Source organism: Drosophila grimshawi, unplaced genomic scaffold, assembly GCF_018153295.1.
Source record: "Drosophila grimshawi isolate 15287-2541.00 unplaced genomic scaffold, ASM1815329v1 contig_1377, whole genome shotgun sequence".
In the NCBI taxonomy this organism is placed as follows: domain Eukaryota; kingdom Metazoa; phylum Arthropoda; class Insecta; order Diptera; family Drosophilidae; genus Drosophila; species Drosophila grimshawi.
In genome coordinates this window covers 9,601,722-9,627,284 of record NW_025062900.1, presented here as the reverse complement: position 1 = coordinate 9,627,284, position 25,563 = coordinate 9,601,722, and the positions used below count along the sequence as shown (strand labels likewise).

General features: G+C 37.2%; 2 protein-coding genes across 5 annotated transcripts in view; one reads left to right on the top strand and one right to left on the bottom strand.

The window, feature by feature from the left end:
- Window positions 1–25,563, top strand: part of LOC6562687 (semaphorin-1A) — a 144,577-nt gene that overhangs the window by 23,828 nt on the left and 95,186 nt on the right. The window lies entirely within an intron of this gene.
- On the bottom strand, window positions 9,628–10,085 carry LOC116805237 (bomanin-068-like). Its single transcript, XM_032735838.2, has 2 exons — window positions 10,003–10,085; window positions 9,628–9,932 (listed from the first exon to the last, which is right to left on the bottom strand). The coding sequence occupies exons 1-2, from the start codon at window positions 10,052–10,054 to the stop codon at window positions 9,859–9,861; spliced, it is 126 nt and encodes a 41-aa protein (XP_032591729.1). The 5' UTR covers window positions 10,055–10,085; the 3' UTR covers window positions 9,628–9,858.

Here is a 25,563-nt window from a genome sequence, read left to right as displayed (position 1 = left end):
AATTGGGTATGTTCCCAAGTGGTGAGAAAGTTCGACTAGAAGATACCTTGAAGAAAGGCCGCATGACTTTCCCCAATATTAAAGAATAATTTGAAAAATGAAAAGAATTTAAATGAGCTGCGAGAGACATTTATTCCATATATATATACACTTACTTCAAGTTTTGTTTATATATCTCTTGATTACAGCACAGAAATCGTTAAATACTGAAATTAGAAGCTACCCATTTCTGTTGGGAATTTTTAACTTAATTAGTCTTATTTAATTCCAGAATTTTGTCTTTGTGTCTTTGTTTTTCGATGCAGTTTCTTTTAGGTAATGGACAAAACATAAAGAAAACAAAAATAAACAGAAAGAAATGAAACTCGCTTACATGAATGCTTGCATCACGGCAGAACTCTGTTCATGTTGACGTTTGATATGTGGAGCACGCCCAAACACCACCGCCCTCCCCCCAGTGGGCATGGCAACAGCGAGTAACATGTGTCTAAATTCGCATTGGCGAAGGCGAACTCCTCTCAAGCAGCCAGCGTACATTAAAAATCTACGCTTCCGGCTGAGCTATCCCCCCATTCGAGCAGACACACTTACACACACACACACACACACACACACACACAAGAACAACAACAACATTTCTATCCGAGTCCCAGCTTCAGCTTTAGAAACCGTAAAACATTTGGGGATGGGGCAAATGCATTTGGAGTGTTTGCGGCAATGCCAAAATGAAATACATAATACTTAGCAGCAAAAAGTTGTATTTTGCTGCGGAGTTGCATTTTTCATAGAGGGTGGGTGGCACTTAGGAGGGGATGGGTGGTTTAGAGAGAACATACATATGTATATAACTATGCTTGTGGCTCTGTGCCTAACCCAAATGGTTTGTTGGATACGCTTGGGGTGGTTTTCGCTTTATTTTTTAATTCAATATAACTGGGAGGCATTTTCATGTTATATATATATATATATATACTTATACATATATATATATATATATATATATATTATAGTTTTTTTGTGAACAACAAGCGACCCACAAATGTTTTGTAATCCCCTTTTAAAATAATGAAAAAATGCATTTCGGCTTATGCGAGTATGAATAACAAAACACAAATTTCTGTCAGTGATTCGTCCAAAAAAAAAAAAAAGAAGAAAATAATGAAAATATTTGCAAATTATGCATGAATGTCGATTCGTTAATCAATCGAAGTGTATTTTTACATTCTGCCAGATACTACTATTAATGGGCTCGAGAATTATCCGTGGTAAAGCTTAGCTTAAAAACTTTCTGTTACTACTACTTCAGCGTGCTCAACTCAAGCAAATAACTCACTTTTCTCTGCCGATGAAACAATGCCTTTTTCGCAGCGTATCAATAAAATTGCTAATTTCATGCTCCAGTTAACTGATTATGTTGCGCACAAATCTGGTTAGTTTGGGGTATACAAAAAAGAAAAAGAAAAAAAAGTTGAACAATGGCAAAAGTTTTGAAGTTGATTTTGCTTAACTTCGGTTTGTTTTATATTTTGAGAACCACTTAATCAGCAGCAGAAAAATATGTTTAAAAAAATATTTGCATGCTTGCTGCGAATTCAGATGAAAAATATATGCACTTAATCTAATTTATTGCATTGATGGATGTGTAATCCGTTTATCTGTAAAAATATGGCATAGTAAATATTATAAATTCATTAAACAATTAATTTGGATATTTTATTATGATAGAGAACAATTGAGCATAAGTTTTTGGATAGAAGGCCGTTAACGATGACCACAAATGATGTATCAAAGCGCTTATCAGAATGCCTAAATCCCAAAATAATACTTTATTTAACCTATTTTAATTATCGCTTTCATTGACTACTTAAAATTTATGAAATGGCCAAAAAAAAGGAACCAACTTCTTTCCTTCTTTAAAGACCAAACGGTCTTCGACAAAATATTCAAGCTGTTACGCAGTCAGCATTTGCAACTGTTTTGGCCAACACATGGTTTGCAACGAAATGCAATATGCAGTTTGTAGCATGCGGCAGGCAATAACTCAATGCTCTATGAAGAGCTGGGCGGTCGGATGAGACTGAATAGCGTCGTCTGTGCAACACATTACTGAAAATCCCAAACACCTTCAACGTGGTCGTCGTTGTCTGTTTGCCAGCAAATGATGGGAGACTATTGTAGTGGGGTGGTGATGCTGATGCTGATGCTGTTGGTGGTGGTGGTGGTGGTGTTGGTAAACAGAAGCATGCCATGCGCCGGCTGACTGCAACTGCAATCTGTCTGCCCTTTCTGTCTGTCGATCTGTCGGATGTCGGCAGTTGGCAGCAGTTGGTAGTCGGAGACTTGGGTATTTGCGCCCGGTTGACGCCTTGAGTGCAATCGCTTGCACCTTTGAAGCGTGTCCGTGTCGCACCACCAACGGCGTCGCTTTGTTCGGCACAGAAGGCCCATTCGATATGGTTGGATGTTGGGGGCGACGTATTCCAAGCGAACCAACACTGGTTAACCCCCAGCCATATGCATTTCGAACCTTATCTGTATCTGTTGCTGTTGCTGTTGCTGTTGCTATGTTTATATTGCATAAGTCGAAAGGCAAATGATCTAACCCTCTCTGCCTCAATCTCACTTTCTCTTTCTCTCGCCCGTTCTATTTACAACTGTTTGCTTTTGCATACATGCAGCTTTCAAAGCCAGATATTTGGGGTTTATTCAATTTGCAGACGTTTGAAAGCTGGACAGCTTTAAGTTGTCATAAGGATAACTAAAAATCACCTATACAAAGTAAAAGAAAAGATTGAATGGTTAAAAGCAATAAAATATTTAAATTAATATTGCTTTTCAATTTTTATTCTTATTGATTATTAAAATTATTGGGTTAATCTTGTTTTAACATTTCATTATTCGTTTCTTTTCAGTTTGTTATCTGAGTTCAACATGATTGTTGTTCTTTAAGTTACTCTTAACTGTTTCTGTTTATTTATTAAGGCTTGCATATAAGTCAGGTGTAAATTTGAATAAAGTGTTTTTATTGGCAGGGTATTTGAGCGTTGTGCATGCTCCTCGTTATGCACATTCCAATTTGAGTGTTTTCGAAAACACATGCGCGCATTTTCAATATAACCTGCAATTTGTCTGAGTTGCAACGGTCCCCGGGGTCCATACCACCCCCCTTCAACCACTCCCCTTGCCATTGCATCGCATCGCTCCTTTGCCACCCCTCTTGGTTGTCATTTGCAACTCTTCATCTTCACCTTGGTGCGCAATGTGTTGCCTTTGCTTTTTGTCATTGCCATTATAATTGATAGCGTATAATTTCGTTGCCTTCCACCAAATCCATTTCCCAATTGCCCCTTCCACAGTTTATCTCTCTCTCTCTCTCTCTCTGTCTCTGTCTCTCTGTCTCACTGTCTCGTCGGCGCTTACTTTCATGCAAATTTCCGTGCAAATTGCTTTTAATGCATTTTGAATGCAATTTGTGTTTTGTACGTTGGAATTGAAGTGGCACAAAAACTCGTAATTGAAACTGAAAGATTTTAATTTAATTTGAGTTTCTGTTTCTCTTATCTCCATCTGTATCTCTCACTCTCTGTGTCTGTCTGTACAACGTTTTCCACTCTCTCTCTCTCACTCCCTCCCCCCAGTTGGCATGTATTGTTTGCTCTGTTTGTTTTTAGGGGAGTTCGGGCTCGCTGCGTGTGTTTATTTTTAGCTGCATGTTTTGGCCGCACATGCGGGATGTATTTTGTAGCGCCTGCATTTTCGAATAGGCCATCGGCATTCATTGAATTGATTTAGATAAAATTGTGTTTTTGTTGACAATAATTACTAGCGAAATGATGCTGTCCACTGCATCCGCATTCGAATGCAACTTAATTAGAACAAACCGTTCCAAATTTGTGCGATAGACCTCAAAATTGGACAATGTTTTAAATGGCTGATAAATTAGGGCTGACTGTTCCCAATATAACAAATTAGCGGTTGATGAAAAGATTTGTCGCCAGATAAAAATAAATCAAAAGCTGCTGGAAATTAAGCAGTGTGAAAAGATTTACAATCAATTAAATTTAGTTAGAGATTTTAAGCAACTTGATTTTTTATATTCTATTCTCAATCGTGAAATTTACAACGAACTGAAGGAGATGTCGCATCGCATGGATTATCATTCATTTTCTTATCAATGCCGAATATATAAACCCAATGCTCGAGCTTAAATCAAAATAATTCGATTTAATATTGAATAACCTTTGTGTTACAGTTAAAAGTAAGTGTTGTATATTAACATATCGTTTGAATCAGCAGCCATCAGAAGTACTTTTGGGCATGCATCATAACAAATCACATTTGGGGTAAGCTTATTTCCAAATAATGCATATTGTCAAAATATGGCACTTAAATAAATTGTGCTCGATTGGGGTGATATATTTTGAAATAATTCGACCCTTAAAGCATGATCCCCCCAATGGCAATCGCATACTTGGCTAATTTTAATTATTTTACGTCCGGTTTTTGGGGATTTTTGTTAATTACCCCCAAACATCGGCACACCGCACTAAATGTCTGTAAGTGTGTGTGCGTGTGGGCATTCTGTATTAAAATGGCTTGTGAGCTCTTTTGGGGTTCCTGGTCTGCTGTGCTCCGATAGAATTTTGGGCTCACTTTATGCTTTTTATGGACTTGCCATGAATGTGACATTAATGAGCTCTTAGCTTATCCCAAAGGCGCAGCCAGGACGCACAGGACACATACACACACACACACACACACACACACACACAGCACACACACACACACATGCCTAGGGACGAGTAGCAAGCATAAAGTTGATGCCATAATTTGTCCTTGAATTTGACTGTCGCATTGTCGTCGCACACTGCTGGATGCTCATAATTAAATTGTTATTTAGACTGAATGCTAAACTGCCTGCTCATTCAGAGGTTATCAAAGGTCGTCGTTGCTTCTTGCAGCCTGAAATGGTTGACACGCCGACTGAGAAACGAAGCGGTGTGCGTTAAAAAATTACCCTTTGCGGAAGCTAAAAGCTTTTTTTCTTTCTTTTATTGGTATGTGTGTTGTTCAGTGGTCATCATAAAGTATGTACTCGTAAAAAACACCAGCGTAGTAAAAGTTTTCGAATATCCATACAAAGCAAAGTTAAACATAATCCACAAAGTAAGTCAGCTGCTCAAAAGTTGACTATAACTCGGCATTAATTTCATTAACATCACCTCTCGAGTGTGGTGGGAGGAGTCTCGTCACGAGCAGCAAAGTGCACATTTAATTTGATTGTATATTATTTCTTGGGATATGGTGTATATTAACGTAGGGTCAAAGTGTCTCTAAAATTTCCAGATGGTTATTTTTACGTGGGGCGAGAGCTCGCTCCAGAACTTAAAGTAGATTAAAAAGTTACGAAAATTACTTCAATCAGATCAATACAAGCTTTGCTTCAAATTTAAAAGCCATTGCTCCAGTGTTGAAATATTCATTCCATCAGAAAGATTAGCATATTAAGTCATTTTTACAAAAGGACTTATGATTTTAAATTTAAAATCAATATTCTCTTTAGATTTAATTCACTTATTTACTCAAATATAAATGGAATGCTTTTACAGGTAATTTAACGTCATTGAAACAAATACTGAATGGCGCTTTCATAATTTGAGTTAAGAGAGTAAACAAGTGCAATAATTTTATTAAAATTCATGCACTTACATAAAAAGCAATTCATCTGATTAAAGTGCATATATCCATACTAAATAGAAATCATAATTTCGGGTAGCTCGGTCCAAAAGTAGGTTTCAAGTATTGTTGTACTTTTGATGGACACTCATAACTTTTTAACCTAAAATAAACCCATCTCAAATTCAGTTAAACACTTCAGTCTCTTCACGACGGCCTAAAGGCTAAAGCGAAATTGCTCTTGGCTGCAGAAAGGTGGAATTGATGCAGCAGGCAGGAGGCAGGCAACCAGCAAGCTGGTTGTTGCCAAAATGAATAGGTGCCAGACTGATGTTGCTGTTGCTGCTGCTGCTGCTTCTGTGGCGGTTGCTCTCTTTATTGGTATTATTGTTGTTGTCGTTGTTAGTGTTGTTGCAGGCAGTGGATACGGTAAGGCAGACTGGCTGAATTTATGTTTACCGTCGCTCTAATTAAATTTAATATTCATATTGCCGAGCATTTGAAGAGTGGCCAGCTGTTCAGCTGTCCAGCTTGTCCAGCTTGTCCACTTTGTCCAGCATTGCCGCTGGCTGCTAGAAGCGTAGTCAGGGTCTGAGAGCAGCAGCATGTCAGTTGGCTACGGCGTACACAGCGGTACGGCTTAGTTAGGTTAGCTTCAGCCACGGTTCGTTGGAGAAATGAGCTTGTGGTCGGTCGGTCGGTCGGTCGCACGTTGAGAGTGAGTAAGCGAACGAATGTGTGTGCGAGTGTGTGTATGGTGTGTGTGTGTGTGTGTGGTGGTAATAAATTTGATTAGTAGGATTTACGGGGCATACGGCAAACGTAAACGTCAAATGTTCGTGGTGCAGTAAAATTTATGCTAAACAGTGGACCAGGCGGGGCCATGAAAGCAGCGGGTAGGTAAAAGGTTTGAGTTCGCTCTTGCTTCGGTTTGTGTGTGTGTGTGTGTGTGTGTGTGTGTGTGTGTGTGCTGAGTAGCCCTTTTGCCCGGTCTTTGCCGGGTCTTTGCTCTTTTTTTGCTGTCTTTCTTTCGTTGCTTTGTTTTGTTACGTTTAACGAGTTGTTACAATAAATTGTTATTGCATACTTTACGGCGCTGCGTGCACAGTGTGTATGTATATATGTGTGTTGCTGTGTGTGAGTGTGTGTGTGTGTCTGCGATGGAAAAGCGTAACTGCACAAAATAGACAACGAGGCATTGGGGAATATGGCGGCATATGCAGCTCTGCTAAACGCGTCTCCAACGTCAACGTCACAAAATGTTCTGCCACAAAAGCGCTTTCGCGTGCTCCATTGTAATTCTAACACACAAAATGGCGACGCAGCGCCATTTTAAAGTGGAGCAGTCAGCAAGAGCCACAAAGAGAAAGAGAGAGAAAAAGAGAGAGAGAGAGAGAGAGACAGTGGGATAAAGAGTGAGAGCGCAAGTAGAGTGAGACGGCTGGCAAAGTGGTTTTCTCAGTGCTGGCAGCAATTTTCAGTCCTCCTTTGATAGGCAATGAGGCCGTAATTCTTCTATTTTTGTTGCACTTTTGCACATACAACCATATAATTAATGCTGCCAAAAATTTGCCTACAAAACTGGCCTTTGACGTTGAGCGCCACATAAACAATTGCAGCGCGAATTGCTTGCAGCATCAAAGTTAGCAAAAGCATCAGCATCAGCATCAAACTCCTGCAGTTCTCATCATTAACATCATCATCAGGGCCACATAAAAAAAAAAAAAAAATGGGCAGCAGTTGCCAGCGCGCTGTCGAGATTACGCGATAAAGCACAACGTGAACTGCAGCTAACGAATGAACCAGCGACGTGGCTAAAATGAAATTTATGCCATGCTTCAGACACTCTCAAACCCGTCCCTTCTGCCTCTCCCATATTTTTCTGGAATTTCTGGCACATTTCAGCAGCTGTAACGCCGCCATTTGGTTTGCAGCCATTTTCTTTTTTTTTATTATTATGGTTATTTTTTTTTTGTGTGAAGCCGCCGCAAATAAAATGAAATGCATTCGTTGTGAAGGTCCTGCAAGTTGTTCTTGCTGGCAACTGACAAACAGTCCGTTGCCACCGCTGCTCTCCCCCAGGAATGCGTCGTTTTGGTAGCATTAAAATTATGCGCATTGAGTTTCTTTTGCTATTGAAATTTTCGGGGATTTTCCTGTTCGCATTTCCAATGTATAAAATAGTAGATGGAAGCCACCAACTGAGATAGATCCTTTTGCGGTTTGTGTTTGTAGCAAAACTGAAAAGAAAATTTGGCGATGTTTGCTTGTGTGCGTGTGTGTGTGTGTGTGTGTGTGTGTGTGTGTGTGTGTATGTGTGTGACTCGATTCGAATGCATTTGATGTTTCATGCTGTGGGACGTAAATCTGCATTTTTGACTTTGCTTCATGTGTGCGCTTGAACACTGCTGAAATGCTGATGAAAACAAATATTGATTCGTTCAGAAAAGTACAAGTGCGTTCGAGAAATAATTTAAAATTGCAATCAATAAAAAATAAAGATGAAGGCAATATTTAAATTTGCAAACATCTGGTTTTTAGTCGAAATTAATCGAAAGATCCAATTGCGCACGATTCACAACTTCAACTGCCATAACTTTATAGAAGCTAAAGAAGACTACTGCTAAATTTAATTTTAAGCAAAGATTTACAAAGTAAGTTACTCGTATTAGTTGGCAATATATTAACTAACAGTTTTATATCTTTTTATATTTTCAGGTAAATATATTTTAAATACCAAAATAATGTGCTATGAAGGCTCTGCTTCACGAGATGGAAACGAACAATATTATACTCAGAAATAATATTACTATAGATAAAAATGCATTAAGCAAGTATTCTTTTTGGTAATTAATGATATGCTGAATGATTTTAGTAATCACCTACGCTCAACATTGAGTAATATTTGTATGTTAAAGAATTCCCTTTATTTACACTGTACGTTCATTAATTTTGTAAGTAAAGTATTCCGCCATGTTTCCACTATTATTTTATATATAAATATATATATACTATATATCTTATTGATTCTTTTAATTGGTTTTTATGGCTGTGAGGCCTTCAATGTATTATTATTATACCTTTTTGAGCAGCAGTCATAATTCTCTGTCTCATTTATTTCCTTCTTTTTTTTTATTATTAAATTTTGCAATTTTAATCAGAGAATGGACTCTTCCGCGCCGCAAACGCAAATTAAGATTTATGTGCACTTAAATAAGTTTCATTCCAGCGGTCAAATTGTCAAGCAGCGAATAATGAAATTACAATTTCATTTGTATAATTAATATTGTTTAAAACGCCATATTTAAAACATATCGCATTAATTGCGCACAGTGCCGAAAAGTATGCGACACATTCTGACACTCAGGCAGCAACAAAAAGGCTAATAAATCAGCGCAAATTAATTATATATAAGAAAGCAGGGGCACAACTGCCATAAATGACAGCAACACTTATGAGAGAAGTGAGGGGGCTTTGGTGATCGCTCTTTATTGACACTACTGTTATGTGCGTAATAAGGGCACTTTCTGTTGTATGTCGTATGTTGTTTAATCCAGAAAAGAAGACACAATTTCAATAACAACAACAACGGAAATTATTCAGAATTGTTTTTGTATAAAAAGCCCCGACAAATCAATATGGAGAAAATTGTGGTTCAAATTAAATGCCACAGCTGCCATGCTCGGTTGGCGTCTTGGTCACTCCGATTCCAATTAAACGCGTTAATAACTATTAAGGTAAAGAACTTAAAGCATTTATAAAGTCCGATCCAATTGTATATGGAAATAGCTTGTGACGTCAGTCAATCACGTGTTTATTACATGTTGGCTTCTTATTTGTATTTATACTTGGTGTATCGTGTATCAAGAGAACAAGAAGAACTGTATTGAAAATAAGAGAAAATTAAATATAAAATCTGTAAGTTGCTTTATTTTTTGCTAAATATTTGAATTTATTTTGCAGCAAATTGAATGAACATAATTTTATTATTTTCTTATCAGCTAAGTCTCATGGCCCTCAGAGATTTCATTTGACATTTAACTGCTGCTTTTTTGCTTATTTGTTTATTGTACTGAATTTACTTTACATTTGATTTGATGATTAGTTTGGTAATGAACATATTGGTGCAGTAATCCATTTAGTTTGATAGTTGAGTTGTTGCAGTTGGTTATTTTCAGCTGTTTACTTTCCACCATGTACATTGCAGACCTTGCAATCACCGTTGATGATCACATTGCCAGGACTCAGAGGATTAGCTGTTCAACCACAAATAGTAGACGATTAGTACAGCCAATTAATTTGAATTCGTATGTTTACAAAACTTACCACTTGCAAGTGCCAGAAGTGCGAGCACAAATCCAATCGATAGGAATTTCATTTTCTTAGTGGGTTAATTAGTATTGCTTGTGCGAATAAAGCTGAACTGATGCCGTTGAGACGCGAGCCACCAGCTTTTATACACGAGACAGCTACAGCATCAGAGCGTCTCGCTATCAGCGTGAAACCGCATTGATTAACATAAAGTGGGATTACCCCTCTGCGATAGAACGTGAACTTTCCCACTCGCAATCGACGCGTTGGGCAAACACCCAGAGCGTAAATGATAAGCTTGGGTTTCGCTCATAACAAGCAGCCAATAGTTAATATTGCTGGCCGCTTCAATACTATAATTGATTTCAAACCGGCTTTCAATCACAGCCAGCACAGAACATTAAAGTAAACAACTTTGACTTGGCGGCTTTTCTTCAGAAATAAAACTGGCTTTGTTGAAGTTGTGTCAACTTATGACACTTTCAATTAAATACTCGTGGCACGTTGCTGCGTAATTGTCAATTGCATTGGTTCTTCGTAGCTTTGTTTTGTAAATTTGCATTGCAAATTGCCGGCGTGGAATTCAATAGACGCAATTTGTATTATTATTGACGGTAATCTACCTCGGGTTTTCTATGCTTACCCTTTTGCAATACAAAGTAGTTAAAGTAATTAAAACTGCATGTAAACAAATACGTCACGTATTAAGCATATCATAATGTTGATGTAGACAGGTAATTCAATGTAGTCATGTAATAAGTAAATAAAATCTTCAGCTATTTGCATTCAATGGAATCGCTGAGCAACTATTCATTAATCAAATTTGATTGTTAAGCTTTGCCCAACAATCGGAATCAATCTCTCTAAATATGCAAGCGTCGCACTCTCAGTTTGAATTTCAGATTAAACAAATTCGGCATGTTGCTCAAATCCGGTTTCAAATCATTTTCTTGGCAATGCAGCACACAATCAATGCGATAAAAATCGCAAACGAAATCAAAATGTATGTTGAAAGAGTATTGTACGAAGCACGAAGAGAGTGAGCAAACATAAATCAATTCATCATTAAATCGATGTTCTGTTCTGTTCTGTTCTGTTTTTCAAACGTATCGACAATTTTCTTGAGCTGTTGTTTGCAAAGCGAATCCAAAGTGAACTTGTGGCATTTTTCAATTTTCGAACCCATTCTGCACTATGCAGCAATAAACGTAATTCGTGAAAATCAAACTGGAAATGTACAGAAAAGAATGAAGAAGAGGATGCAGAAGGAATACAGAGTAAATTGAATGGGTGTTAGGTGCTAGAGGAATGGGGGTCTGTTGAGGGGCAGGTGTCCAAATGATAAATGTACAAAAATTTACCAACATCAAAATCAACAAGAGTTTCCTTCAGGCAGGCACCGCTGGAGGTCTTTCCTACCCGCCAGTGCATTTTTTTTATTAAAATTTGCTTTTCTTTTGGTTTTTATTCCTTTTGTTATACCTTTTGTTATTATTTTGGTGCGACAGAAGCCGTGGCAAGGACACGCATTGCTCAGCGATTTTTTATTCGCGAAGCTGCTGCAATTCGCTTTACATTTGTATTTTTTTTTTCTTTCTCTTTTTCAGCATCTGCTTTGCCGGCAGCATTCTTGGAGAGTTTTTAATTTATTTTATTTTTTCCGCTGTTACTTGTTCTCCTTTCGGTTAGTTATGTACTTTCCCCCCCTTCTCTTTTAAATTTTTCTTATTTTCTTTTTTTTTTTGTATAGCGTCAATTCGTAATGCAATTTATGTGCATACAAATGAGATATATGTATGCTGAAAACTTTTTACTTCAAATTCATGGTGGGTTTATTCAAATATGGGCGCAATTTTTCCATAGTGCATAAAGGGTTTTTCATTAGTGCATTTCTGCCCTGTACTTAACTATTTACACGCATGCACAATCTGCTCTTTGTACTCGTTGACTCGTTACTATTTACATCCAATTAAATGGATGCAAAATCAGCATTAACGCAACTGGCTGTGATAAACATTATCATTTGTCCATTCATTAACACACTTATCACGTTAAATGTTCATTAAAAGGGGTTGCTAGTGCAAGCAAGTATTCCTATTGGCAAATTCATTATATATATATATTATAGACATGTTAATTTGTTAGTTAATATCATTAAAAATGCTTTAGAGGATTATCTCTTTAATATTTTGAATGTGACACAATCAACATCAATTTCGTTTAGTTCTTGTAATTAGTTCAATGAAAAGAATCAAAAACATTACCTTACCAAAATTAAATGGAAGTTAACAGAGATTTTATAAGGATTTTTCTTCATTTTTTTGCTACTTTATATGTGACAGTCTGCACATAGAATATCGTGATTAGATCAAGAAGGAATTGCTTTTATATGCGAGACTTAAAGTTTCAAAATGAGTTGCAACGACAAACAATTCGGATTAGTAAAATGAGCTGCCAATTTTAGAGTGCCATATGCAATATTAATGCTTTTCGATTTCCGTTTTGGCCTTAAGATGACAATACATCAAATGCATCAATGCAATTCCATTTGATAGCAATATGCAGTCCATTAGACTAAGACTATTAAATTATAAATGAAATATTTCAAATGCAACTTGGTTGCATGGCTGGATTGTGAAAGCCGAAAAATGATAAATGCTCTCATCAAATTGATTATGAAATGTATAAAATGCTGTTAGCGCTTTAATCAAATTAAGCATTGGACAAGGACTCAATAGCCTTGTGATGCATGCGAACAATAAAGTTAATTAATTTACTTGCCTGCAAGCTTAAAATGGACAAGGCAGCCAGGCGGATAAGTCAAGACGGCAAAACGAAAAGCGACAGACTGTCTGACTGTCTGTCTGTCTGACTGTTGTACAGTAAATTAAATTGAAGAAACGTTGCAAGCGAGGAGAACAATGTATAGTTAATAACACACAGCCGTAGATTGTTGAAATAGCTGTTCATCGATTTCGGCACAACTTGATTATGCAAATCACGACTGTGAACGCTGTTGAACACAAGTCGATTATAAAATATTAATAAATTAATTTAAATTGAAATTGTTATCATATTAGTTGCCAAGACACGCCCGATAAAGCCATCGTAAATCAAAAGGTAGACGTTTAATGGCTTCTCTCATTTAAGGTGCTCGTAAAAGGCTTACGAAGAAATTTTCGCCGCCTACTCCTAAATTCAAATCCAAATTCTGAAATGCGTTGTTGTCAATTTTCATGCCACAATTTATGTTAATTTAGTTGTAACCTTTGATACCTTTAGGGCAGGACCTTTGTATGGGGGATAAATAGGAGCGACTGCCTTTCATCCCAAAAGCATCCATTATACAACACAGTCAGTCACACACGCACACACACACACACACACACACAATGACTGGCAACAATCCATTAGTGGGTTACTAACGGTGCTTCTGTCGACGCCATTTTGTGTAACAACTGCAAATCAATGCCCTGACATGTGAAAAATGGCAATGGCGCTTTGTATGCCATGTCTATTATAATATTCCTATATTATTTTATGCATGCAACTGAGCTTGCCACAGCAAATGTGTGTGAGTGTGTGTATCTGGCATACACACACATTTTGAGATTGTGTCTGCATTTTCGTAATCAACCTCATGATAAATCGTTTGCGCAAAATTTATTGAGTTTTTGCATGACATCGCCATAGCGACAGCAGCTGCAACGACCAATCATATTTGGAATTGGGTGTTATACAAATTTTTTTTTTTTTATTGTGGGACTCTCCGAAGTACTGCTACGTGTCGCACTTGAATCCTTTTTAATCTCTGCTCTTATATAACATTAGTTATGCACTTCTTGTTAATAAAATTTATGTAACATTTGAAATAGCAATTGTTAAATGTTTGCAAATGTAAATGTTGAAAAAAATGTCGTAGGTTAATTCATATTATGCACATAATATAAAAACAAGATAGAAAACAATTTTTAATTAACTTTGTAGCCATCATTAAATTAAAAATATAATTACATTAACAACTAACAATTTCTATGACCGTAGCCCATTAAAAATGGATAAAATGGATTAAATGATTTTCTGCAAAAATATGTAAAAGGCAGAAGGAAGTATCTCCGAACCCATAAGCCGAACCGAAAAACTTTGAATAATTTTATAAAGGGAAATTTGGCAATCAAACAAGAATAAAATATTTTACATCGTTGAAGCTCACTCAACTACAACAGTTTTATTTGATTTAAACATTTTAATTGCAACACAATAAATATAAAATAGATCAGATGGGTATTACCACACAAAATAGCAGATTTTCAAAAGAAATGTGCTTAGTTGTTCAGCATTTAAATTCAATATGCAAATTCAAGCAATTTATGCTGACAACGGAAAAAGGAGTACATTTCTAAGCCAAAACACTTGCACTTAATTGCAGTGACAATTGTGCACGAATTTAATTTTATTGTGCACGATTTTTGTTTACATTTGCGAAATTATTGCTGCTTTGTGTTTGGTCAGCTGCTAAACCTAGTTATATTTCCAGTACAGTATGGTCTAGAAATAATGAAAGCAAACAAATATTGAAAGAATCTGCAAAACTGTCGCAAAAGATCAGATCAGTGTTGATTTCCATTTCGGCACAGTATACATTCAACAACCTGAGGAGAAGTATATTGGAAATATATGTTGCAGTTTTTGGAGCTATTTGAAATTTATTATCATTGTTAGCTCTGCTGCAGGTCAACAAATTATATTTTATTACATGGCAGAGGAAAAGTTTATTTACAAAATGTGCTTTGATATAAATAAAAACGAAGTACCAAATTCATGTTGAACGCCACTGCAGTACACACATATTTATACATATTTATGTACTCATTCCTATATATATACACGTATAATTGATGACTAAATGAATTTGGTCGGTTCAATGCCTTTTGTGTTCAAGGCATCCTCAAAAGTGTTGCAGTAAACTAAATATTCGACTTTCTTGCATTATTTTGGTCTTTTCGCATTTGGCATTTATTTTCTGTTCGAGAATGGGGGAACCCCCTTTACACCCTGCTTGGGGGTGTCTATCGAAATAATTAATGAACTGGTGAAGTTATGTGAAAATGTACGAGCGAGTCGAAGTTTTTAATTGAGATAGAAATAGAAATACCTTAAGTTTTAAAATATTTACAAAACATCGTGGTTACACAGCTGTCAAATTGAAATGACAATTTCTTTCCTTTAATACATTTGGTGTGCAAATGTTTCCATAACAAATCATTAGAATGCCTTAACACTTCATTTTTTATTTTTTTATAAAATTTAAATATTTATGAGCATAACAAATTGGTGCCATATGCATTGGTATTAAATATGCGAAACTACAAATCAAATTAACAACTTAACAATTTATGTTTTTTAATTGCTATGCAATTAAAATGAATGAATGTTGAATATTTGATTTTGCAATTTTAAAAGCTTCAATTATGTCTTTGAATATATATTTTGAATAGTTGAAATATGTTCCCTCTTTGTTTTTATCATGACATACAAACAGAAACATTAAAGTCTATAATTTCAACAAGTCAGTCTAAACTGACATTGTGTAAACTTCCCTAGCAGCAGTTTTCAAAAGTCCATGCTCGATGTGTGTTCTACATGAAGATTAAACCGCTCTTGCTGAAATGACAAAATTATAGTGAAGCACAGAATTTGTGCCCAACAATAAAATGGAAAGAGAAAATAAAACATAAACACTCTCTCTCATAAGAGGAGACGATATCCCCAACAGCTGGGTAGCCACAACTCAGCCTCGGATGGTCGTCAATAAAGTTGGAAATGATGAGTAGTGCCCCTAGAGAGATAGGACTTTATAATGGGTGATGTCCCAACTGCTTTATGTCCACTCTAAACACTCTGACTGACTGTTTCTCCAGTTGTTGCAGCTGTTATTGTTGCTGACTTCTCTGGTAGCATTTCCGTTTTGTGCAATTTATGGCACATAGAACCAAGTTGGCAGAAATTATTTTGAAATATTGCAGACAAAGGCTGCCTGTGCGAAAGACAAATGTGCTGGCTTTTGGTGGGGTTTGTGTAAATATGAATGAAAAACTATTAGTTGCACTTGTTGGGGTGTGTGTGAAAGAGAGTGGGGGTTGCTGATGGGTTGCCTTTTTTTCTTCTATTTTTTTTTTTTGGTGCAACAACTCTGCCGACTTGTAGAGTGCCTGTTGAGAGGAACCACAGAACTGGACATAAGTGCAAGCTTAGTAGCGATCAATAAGCAAGGTAATTCGAAGGCCACATATACATACACTCCATTATCGTAAGGTTGATGTAGCCACATATTTCACAGATACTGCTGACCTGTGTCGCCTACTTTTTTGTGGGCGATTGCTTTGAGTACAGAGCAGGCTTGTTGTTTTGTAGTTGAACGAACCCGTGACTGCTGGCCAGCCGGAAATCTAACAAAGGCCTCATACGAGCTGTACATAAGCCACATATATATACTCAAAATGGGAAAAAAAGAAGAAGAAAAACAGATTAGCATTCAACTGCACAAAATTTATACTAGAAACCAAATTAGAAAATTTTAAAATACGCTTAAGCAATGAAAATATTCTATTGATAAAAAATTCTTTCTGCTAAATTTTGTCTTTACATGCTTCACATCAATAGGAAATATATGCGAAATTAATTTTCATTTCATCAGACTTTTTATCTGGCTTTTATAGAAAATGATTATGTTAGCAAAAACGCGAGTTTTTTTCAGTGCAGCATATAACGAGATATGCCCCTACTTTTGCGGCAGCATCAGCTCAGTTCTGTGTTTCATGTCGCGTTTCTGTTGCAATTTTTTTTGTGGAATTAAACAACAACATGAAAAACATTTGACAGCCGTGACGCTTTTGCCAAAAATATTTGCCAGCCAAAAACCAATGGACATTGCCCATTGTCAACATTTCGTTGGCACCTCCCCCATAAGCCCCCCCTCCCCAATACTCCTCTCAAGTACAATGGAAAATACAATGGGTGCATATTTGTTCAGTTGACGCTGACGTTATTTTTTCTTTTTTCTTTTTGGCTTTGGTAATCAGTAAAAGTTTTTCTCGTTTTTCGTTGATATTTTGTTCTATCTTTTTGCTTGTGTTTTGGCTTTTGTCCCGCCACAAATATGTAACTAGTAACTAGACTTTAAAGTCTTGCATGTGTGTGTGTGTGTGTGTGTGTGTGTGTGTGTAAGTGTGCGTGTAAGTGTAAGCGTCAAATGTGCTATAAATTAGCATCAAGTGTTGTGGAGCGTGTCACTCTTTAAATGTTGCTGATTTACTAGCCACTTACTTTTATATGGCTTTATCGTTTCTGGCTTGGCTTAATGCTTGCTTCATTTTGTCAGGCATCATCCTCTTTTACTTCTTTGGCATTAAGCTTAGTTTTATTATCTGGCAAACTCGAACATATAGTTAATTTACGAGCATTACTTCATAAGGCAAGACATTGCCAGTGTTTGAGCATTTTCAGCTCAAAGTTTAGCCAAGCAATAACAAATTTTTTTATCGCTTTTCAGCTTGTTTGTAGAGATACATGGCTAGGATCAAGGGTTTATTTTAAAGTTTAATGGCAATACTTTTGCCAACATATTGATAGATAGCAGTTTCAAAAGCTAAATACTCGTACTTATATTTTTTTTAAGGAAGTTCATGGCAAATTAGTGGTTTGGTTGCAAATTAAACACAAAGTATTTTTGTCTGAAGTCACTTGTCTGGGCCAATTTGAAGTACTTATCTTTCTGCATGAACGACTAAAATTCTTTGCTTGTCTATGCCCTGTCTGTCTGTTAGTATTATTAGTATTCATGTTTCTGTGAATGTTGCTCTTATTATTATTGTCATTCCGAGACAGACAGATGAACGCACTCCGATTGACAATCAAACAAACAGATATGGCGTCAAAAACACAATGAAAAAAGAAAAGAAGAATAAAATTAATGTTGTAGGATGAAATATTCCATCTTGTTGTGTAAATCTTATGTAATTTTAGTTTATCTTGTTATTTTTATCATAAAATTCGATGTCCTCACATAAATTCAAATGTAATATTTATAATTTAAAAAGTTTTTCGTAGAACAACTTAATTTGCAATCAATTCCAAAGTCCTCTGCTCGCTTTACTAATTAAAAGCATACATATATTAACAAACTCAATATTTTATGAGTTTTTACTGTCTTTTTCAATGCGTTACATATTTTATGAGACAACTGTAATAACCTTTGCAAGAGTATTAAGATGCGAAAAAAACAAAAAAAAATATTTGTTGCCTTATTAAAATTCCATGCAAATGCGCTTAGGTGCGGCCCTGCGTCCCAACGCCGCCAAAGTGGGCGTTCCCTTCCACATACCCCTCGATGCTGCTCCTGCCAACCTACTTCTCCTCCACCCTCCGCTACTCTGCTGCCGCACGGCTGCCCATAACATTGGCCACTCGAAGCCGAGACACACTTACGCCCACAAAAAGAAAAAAAAAAGGAAAAAGAAGAAATCCACAACCACCCTGGCCATGCAATTCAAATATATTTTAAGCCATGTGTAAGGATCGTGTGTGGGCGAGCGTGTGTGTGTGCCGTGCGGCAACAATTGTTTCGCTGGCGAAAATGCGCAAAAAGTGAAAACCCAACCAAAAGTTATTTCATATGCGAGTCTGCAGACGCAGACGCGAGTCCACAAAACACTCGCTTGCAAGGGGTTGTATTTGTGAGGAATGGGAGGGGTACTGTAGCTGCGATGGGTACAACAATTGCAGTGGGTGGCAGCAGCAGTGACGACGACAGCCGAGTCCTGGCTGGCAAGCCAGCGCGCGTGTTAAGCATATTTAGTTCATTTATTTCAAATTAGATTTTTAAGCGACAACAACAAAAGGAACAAGCCCGAAGGACGACAAGGGACGAAAATATTGCGCAGCGAGTGTCGGAACTGATAAGAAGGACGCTGCTCAACCAAACTTGTTTTGAGATCCGCTGCACCCACACTGCTCCCCTCTCCCTCTCTCTCTCTCTATCGCTCCCTGTGGGTTTTGCATACAATTTTAAAATTATGCGGCATTTATTTCTATACATTTGGCGCCTTTTTCCTGTGTTACGCGGCATATATATATTTCCATTTGCTGATTAAAGCGGCCATGACAAGGGTGTTTCGGTTGCAGTAGTTGTTGTTATTTTCTTCTGCTGTTTATTCTCTCATAAAAGGGTTAAAATAACAGCAACTGTTTGATGTGGGCTTGCTTTGCACTGGGGGCCATCTTTTTGAATGGTTCATTAAGTTGTTTGTATGAGCATAAAGCGGCATTGTGAATGTGATCCGAAAGTGGAATTCAAATAAGTTATATGCATGTGGGGGCATAGTGGTCAAAATGGAGCTTTATGCAAGATGTTTTCAAAATTCGGTGAAAAGCATGAGACTTTCGATTCACTGAATCGGAAAGTGTGGTTATTGCTTGGAATTTGTAGGTCTGTGCAACTATTTAAATATGTACTAAGCAGCACTAAATAAAATTGACTACAGATGTTGAATTATCTTTTAATAGCTTCTTGCAGCTTCGTTCAGAATAAGTTGAGTTTAGTTTCTGAACCAAGTTGGATAAATACAATTTTATTTGCCTTTTTCAATCAATTTTGTTTTGAGAAATTAAACAAGATATGTGCACAAATACAATACAAATTTATTACTCATTTTAAGTATTCATAACATATTAAGTCTTCTCAAAAATCATATAGAATCTGTAGATCTATAACAATCAGTATATATATTATTAGTAAATACTCCTAAATATCACAAATGTCAACTTTAATTTAACATTTGGTTGACCTTATGCAAAATAGTTTGAAAGTTTTGTATAGCTTCAGCTATTGGCATTGTCAGAGCTTATCACAATGTGTCCATCTAAGAACAGCAAACATTCCACATTGTTTGCTGTTGGTGTTCAATCTAGTAATGAAAACGGTTGAAAAAGAGGGTCAGTGATAAGTACCGCAAACCAAATGCCAAAAAGTGTTCAGCAACAAAAAAAAAAAAGGCAAAAAAAAAAAAAAGGAAAACAGAATAGCGACAGGACAAACACTCTGTGGAGAGAGTCAAGTATAGAGCAAAATAGTAGGATTGTGTAGAATGGCAAGAAGACGGCGGCGGGCAGCAAGAAGAAAGCTGCTGAACAAGCAAAAATTTTATGACATTGCGAACAAGTGATGAGAGTGCTGAGAAATAGTCGCGAGTGCTGCCAAGGGCGGGTCTGGGGTAGGAGGGTGGTGCTGACAAGAAACTGAAAAACGCAAACACAATTATAACAAGTGCGGCCAATGGAAAGAGAGTAAAAAAAAAAAATAGAAAAAAAAAGAATTTATAACATCGCCAACTGGGCAGATATAACGGCATCGATGAACAGGGGCATTGTAGCAAAAAGCAAAAGAAGAAAGCGAATGGGGATGGGGCAGTGTGTTGACCAACAATGTTGGTCGCAACACCGCACACACACACACACACACACACACACATAACCATATCCAGAGTGCTGCACACTTGTAAGGTGGCAGTCGGCAAGTGGCCCACAACCACTAACAAGAACTAATATTTGACAGCTGTCGCTGCCTTGTTCGGTCCTGTTCGACCATGCCCTGCTGTGCCTCATGCTACGTATCGTTTATTTTTTACTTTCTTCCATTTGATACCCTGTGCTTATGATAAATGTATGCCAGAAGAAGACAATTAGATAACCCAATACGAGAACAACTTGCATCTTCATAGACTTTCAGTATTTGAAGTCCGATTTTCGAATGATTTAAAAAACTGACATTTAATTTAATTACATTTTTTTTTTAAGATATCACAGGGTAATCCATAGTGTACTCCATAAATAGTGGTACTTGTTTTGCCTTGTTGTCGAGGTCGTCGCATAAATGTCGACGGGCCTGCGTCATTTTGGCCAACGCTCTGCTCTGCGTTCAACGACTTTTGGCTGATTTCGTAAAAGGCCAACAGAGCGAAAAAAAAGAAAGAAAACAAAACGAAAAATAAAAGTTCAAACTTAGCTGCAACAACAAAAGTCAAGTAGCCAAGCCAGCAAACAGCAGCAGCAAGCCAAAGCAGGGCACCACCGACAAAAAAAATGAGTAAAAAATTGTATTTTTTATAAAACAAAAAAAAAAAAAGAAAAAAAAAAAACTGCCATGCACAACACATGCTGCTCATTTCGATGGAAAATTTTGTTTGAGAACCAAGGAGACCATGCAGCAGCAGCAGCTCGGTAGGCGTGGCACGCACAACAAAGCAAACACATACACACTTGAGCACTTGAACCACGCAGCGAATAAGTTAGTTACAACGTACGGGGAGGGGAGGAGAGGAGTAAAATAAATGCGAGTCAGGTAGACATATTCTAAATGGTAACAACAAAAATGTTGCAGACTTTTAGGCGCATGTGGTTTGCTCAAGTGTAAACGAATTCCATATGGGGTTGAGTAAATTCCAAAGAGAAAAATATCAATATGAACATTTACAAAAGCCACGCACGTAACAGCAACACAAAAATGCGCATATTTTTTGTTTGATTTTAGCATAGAATTGTAGCAGTACTGCATTTAGCACAGAATATGGAAGCTGTTGCTTAAGCAAACAGAAAATTGAACAATATAAAAACGATTTTTATCTCTAGCTCTCATAAGTAAGGGAAAGAATGATAAACCAAACTTGATTTAAATATGATCTCAATACATTGGACATTTTATTAAATATAAATTAATGTATCTACTTTTAATAGTGGCCATATTTTTAATTTGATTATCCACAAATTTGAAACTTGGAGAGTTGAATAAAATGATGTTACAAACAGAAATGAAAGTGTAAATATAAATACCATTGCATCACTAGATAGGCAGATATCAATATCAGTAATATTTTGACTTTTTGTATAAATTGCTTGTTTCTTGGCATAATTAATAATCCCCTAAAGAGAATGTCTTAGTTTTAAAGAAACTTTCTGTTTGACTCGTCGTACAAAAGCCGACGACAGTCAATTTGATTAAATAGTGGGAACGCTTTCCAGAAACTGATAATTAGCTACTCAGCAGTCACTTTGGCTCATATTTAATCAGGCCTTATTGTTTGATTCGACTAATAAATGCCTGACGCTTCAATTTGAAAATGGCAAAAGTTTCTGATTACATACAAAAACTTAATTAACTCACAACGAGGCTGCTGGCGCGTCGGCAAACTGCTAACTAACTTTAATAGTTTTACACGCTAACCCACTTTGGATGGCGGCGACAAAGTAGTGTCGAGGAATGCGAATGCGAGAGCGCGGGCGCTGTGCGGAGGACGTCAGTGTTGATTTCAGTTCAGTGGAGGGGAGTCAAATGCATTTTTGAAAAATTGCAAAACTTGATTAGCGATTTGTGCGCGCGAGGCGCACATGCCACTCAGCTCTGACTATGACTATGACGAGCTGCGGCAGCGCGCATATTTGCAGCACTCGGCGTTGGTAAAACTTTTTTCCTTTTTTCGTTTTTTTTTTTTTTGCCATCACCCCGAAAAGTGTGCTATAAAATGGCATAGAGCTAATCTGGCTGCCTAGCCCTAACCTCGAACTATGGCTGTGACTGTGAACCGAGGCCACCTGGGCACAGCCGGGCGCAATCTTTGCGCATTCATCACGGAATGCAACAGCCAGCGAGCTAGCGAAAACTTTTTGCTGCCAGCTTCCAGCTTCTAGCTCCCAGAGTCCCAGTTCACTTATCCATTTTACTGTTGCACCGACTGAACGAACGCCTGGCCAAGGCGTCTGCAATCCAATTCCCAGCGAATGCTGCTGCTATTGCTCTTCGCATAGATATGAACTACGAGTTTAGGGGGGATGCGAGTGTGGGGTTTATTCGCATTGAAAATCCCTCTACGTATTTGCAATTTGTCGGTGGCGCAAAAGTTGGGGCGCGATAGCGTGATTGAATGGGTCGCCAGACAGGTCACGTGATCAACATGTCTATGCTTGTTTGTGTGTGTGTGTGTGTGTGTGTGTGTGCCGCATAATGAGAGTTATGGCTAATGCATACCAGGATGTAAGTTTGAAATCCCTCCCACCCCGTCCACATTCAAATTCAGCCCCTCACCCGGCTTGATGAATGACCGGTCCAAGCAAAAACGGAGATCCCAACTCAAAAGCCCCATCCACTGATGATGCTGACGGTGTCTGCATCTGCATCGAAGCACAAAGCTTCTAATGAAATTCTAAAACGAAGCATAAAACTTCCGATTGGTGCACTGAGAAAGAAAATCGTCTCTTGCGATAATAGAAAATTTGTTTCTCAGAGCATAAAGAATTCTTTTAGCTTGCGAAAATGTTTCATTATAAGAAAAATATATTTTTGTTTGTATAAAGTATTTCTAATTTTAATTCTGTAGAAAACTAATTTGGTTTTTTATTTTATTTTCTATTATCTATGATACGAATTCCTTTTTCGGATGGATAGCTTATTTTTTTCAGTGCATTAAAGATTTACATATAAACTGTGTGTGTGTGGCTTGAAATTGGGCAGCTGGCTGCTGGCTGCTGGCCATTTTGTGCGGCTTCAGTCGATTTGTGTCCTTGGCAGTTGCCCCCAGTCAGGTGAAAGTTGAATCAATGGCAACTCTATTTTTTTTTTTTTTGTTTGCCCCCATCACTTGCCTTATTGTGAAAAACTGATGAAATCGATGTTGTTTGGCTTTTAATTTATTTAATGGTTGGCAAGAGGGCTTTAGCCCTTTATATTGAATGAGCATAAAGGTTAGCCACTATATCATTGTCCAGACTGATTAGAATAGGGCGGACAGACCCTTTGCTGTTGCCTGTGTTCGTACTGAAAGGGTTCAGTTGTAACTTACAACTTGAAAGTGTTCTGCGGAAAAGTTTCTACGAATTGTACAGAAATGGGGAAGGGTATGCGTTAAATTGTAACTACAAAAGTTGACTTTCAATTTAAGTCAGCTTGAGCATAATGTATATCTTAAAAGATACCTAACCAAATAAATAAATAAAATGGATTTCAAGCAAGTAAAAAGCACATCATTGGCTTTTATATTATATCATTGCATACAATTTTTCTGTGCTCATAAGTTGGCACTGTAAAATTGACAACAGTAGCTGACAAATATTTTGTTATGCCAACTTGAGACTGAGATTTTATTCTTTCCATCTCTCTCTCTCTCTCTCTCTCTCTCTCTTCTCTCTTATATAAATGACGTTGCGATTGTGAGCATTATATTTTATTGGTTCAAGTTGTCTAACGATTTATATCGGATATTTTATATGCTGCAGCTTAACTGGCACTCATACAAATAAATTCCAAATACACACACACGCAGAGAAAAGACATCTTTCTCATCCGGTGTATTTATCGGAGCAGTTTCAGAGGCGTTGTCTATCCACCGTTTCCCTCCACACAGGTTGCTGAATTCACACAACATCATTTATATTCAACTTGTTTTCGAGGCGTCTGCAAAACTTTCAAGACGGCGACCGCATACATTATATACATATATATATATATATATATATATATATATATAATGTGTATAGTGCATACATAAATACAATTTATGTGTGTGTTTGTGTGGCAGCCATTTTTGCGTATTTTCACAGCATTCCTTATGTGTGTGTGTGGGGGTTGGTGGGGACGAAAGGGGCGGCGAAGTCTTCGCTTGCACGCTTCACTTGAACGCACAAGCAAATGTTGTTGCTCAATCGAAAGTATCAAATTGCCCACAATAACACTTAAATCCGACATCTAAGCTGAAGTCAACTCAAGTAAGGGGCAGTCACGGAACGGGGAACGGGGGACGGGGCTTTGAGGGGCAGTACAGCTACTATGAGGCTGTGAAGCGGCACGGAAATGAGCAGCAGTAATAAAAATGTTAAGTCGAAGTAAAAAATCGACATATATGCTAGACTCGCTAGGCGTCAACCTAGTCTAGTGCAATAGGAAAAAAAAAAAAACAAAAAACTTGAAATGATGCAAAATATATAATAAAAAAAGAATAAAAATACTTGATTGATGGATTGAAATGTGCATTTTATTGACAGTTTCACTCTCTTTACTTGGATATTGTATAATCAAAGAGAGACCTGATATAAGCTTTTCTAGCTAACCTTTTCAATCGGAATGGAATATATTAAAGCGCAAGAATATTTCTAAGAATACTATAAATTTAATTCTAGCTAAAACCAAAAGCTGTTCAAGCTGAAATGCCTTTCGTTAACGAATGTTCAAAGCCATATTAAATTAAATCAAGTTTAAATTACGCTCTAAACTTAAGCATTGACTGCAATGAGAAACTTCAGAATTTTTCAATCGATTCGTTTGCTCATTGTTTGCTTTTCTGTGCTGCTGCTCGTTTTACTGATTTCAGGCTATGCTCTGCGTTAGCCATTTGGTGTTTTTGGCCATTAGAAAAGTTTCTTTTCTTTTATTGTACCCAGCTTATTGCTCACACGCTGCTGCATCTTCATATTTTATGTGTGTGTGTGTGTTGCTGACTTTTGTTTCCACTTTTGTATACTGTTTTTCACTCC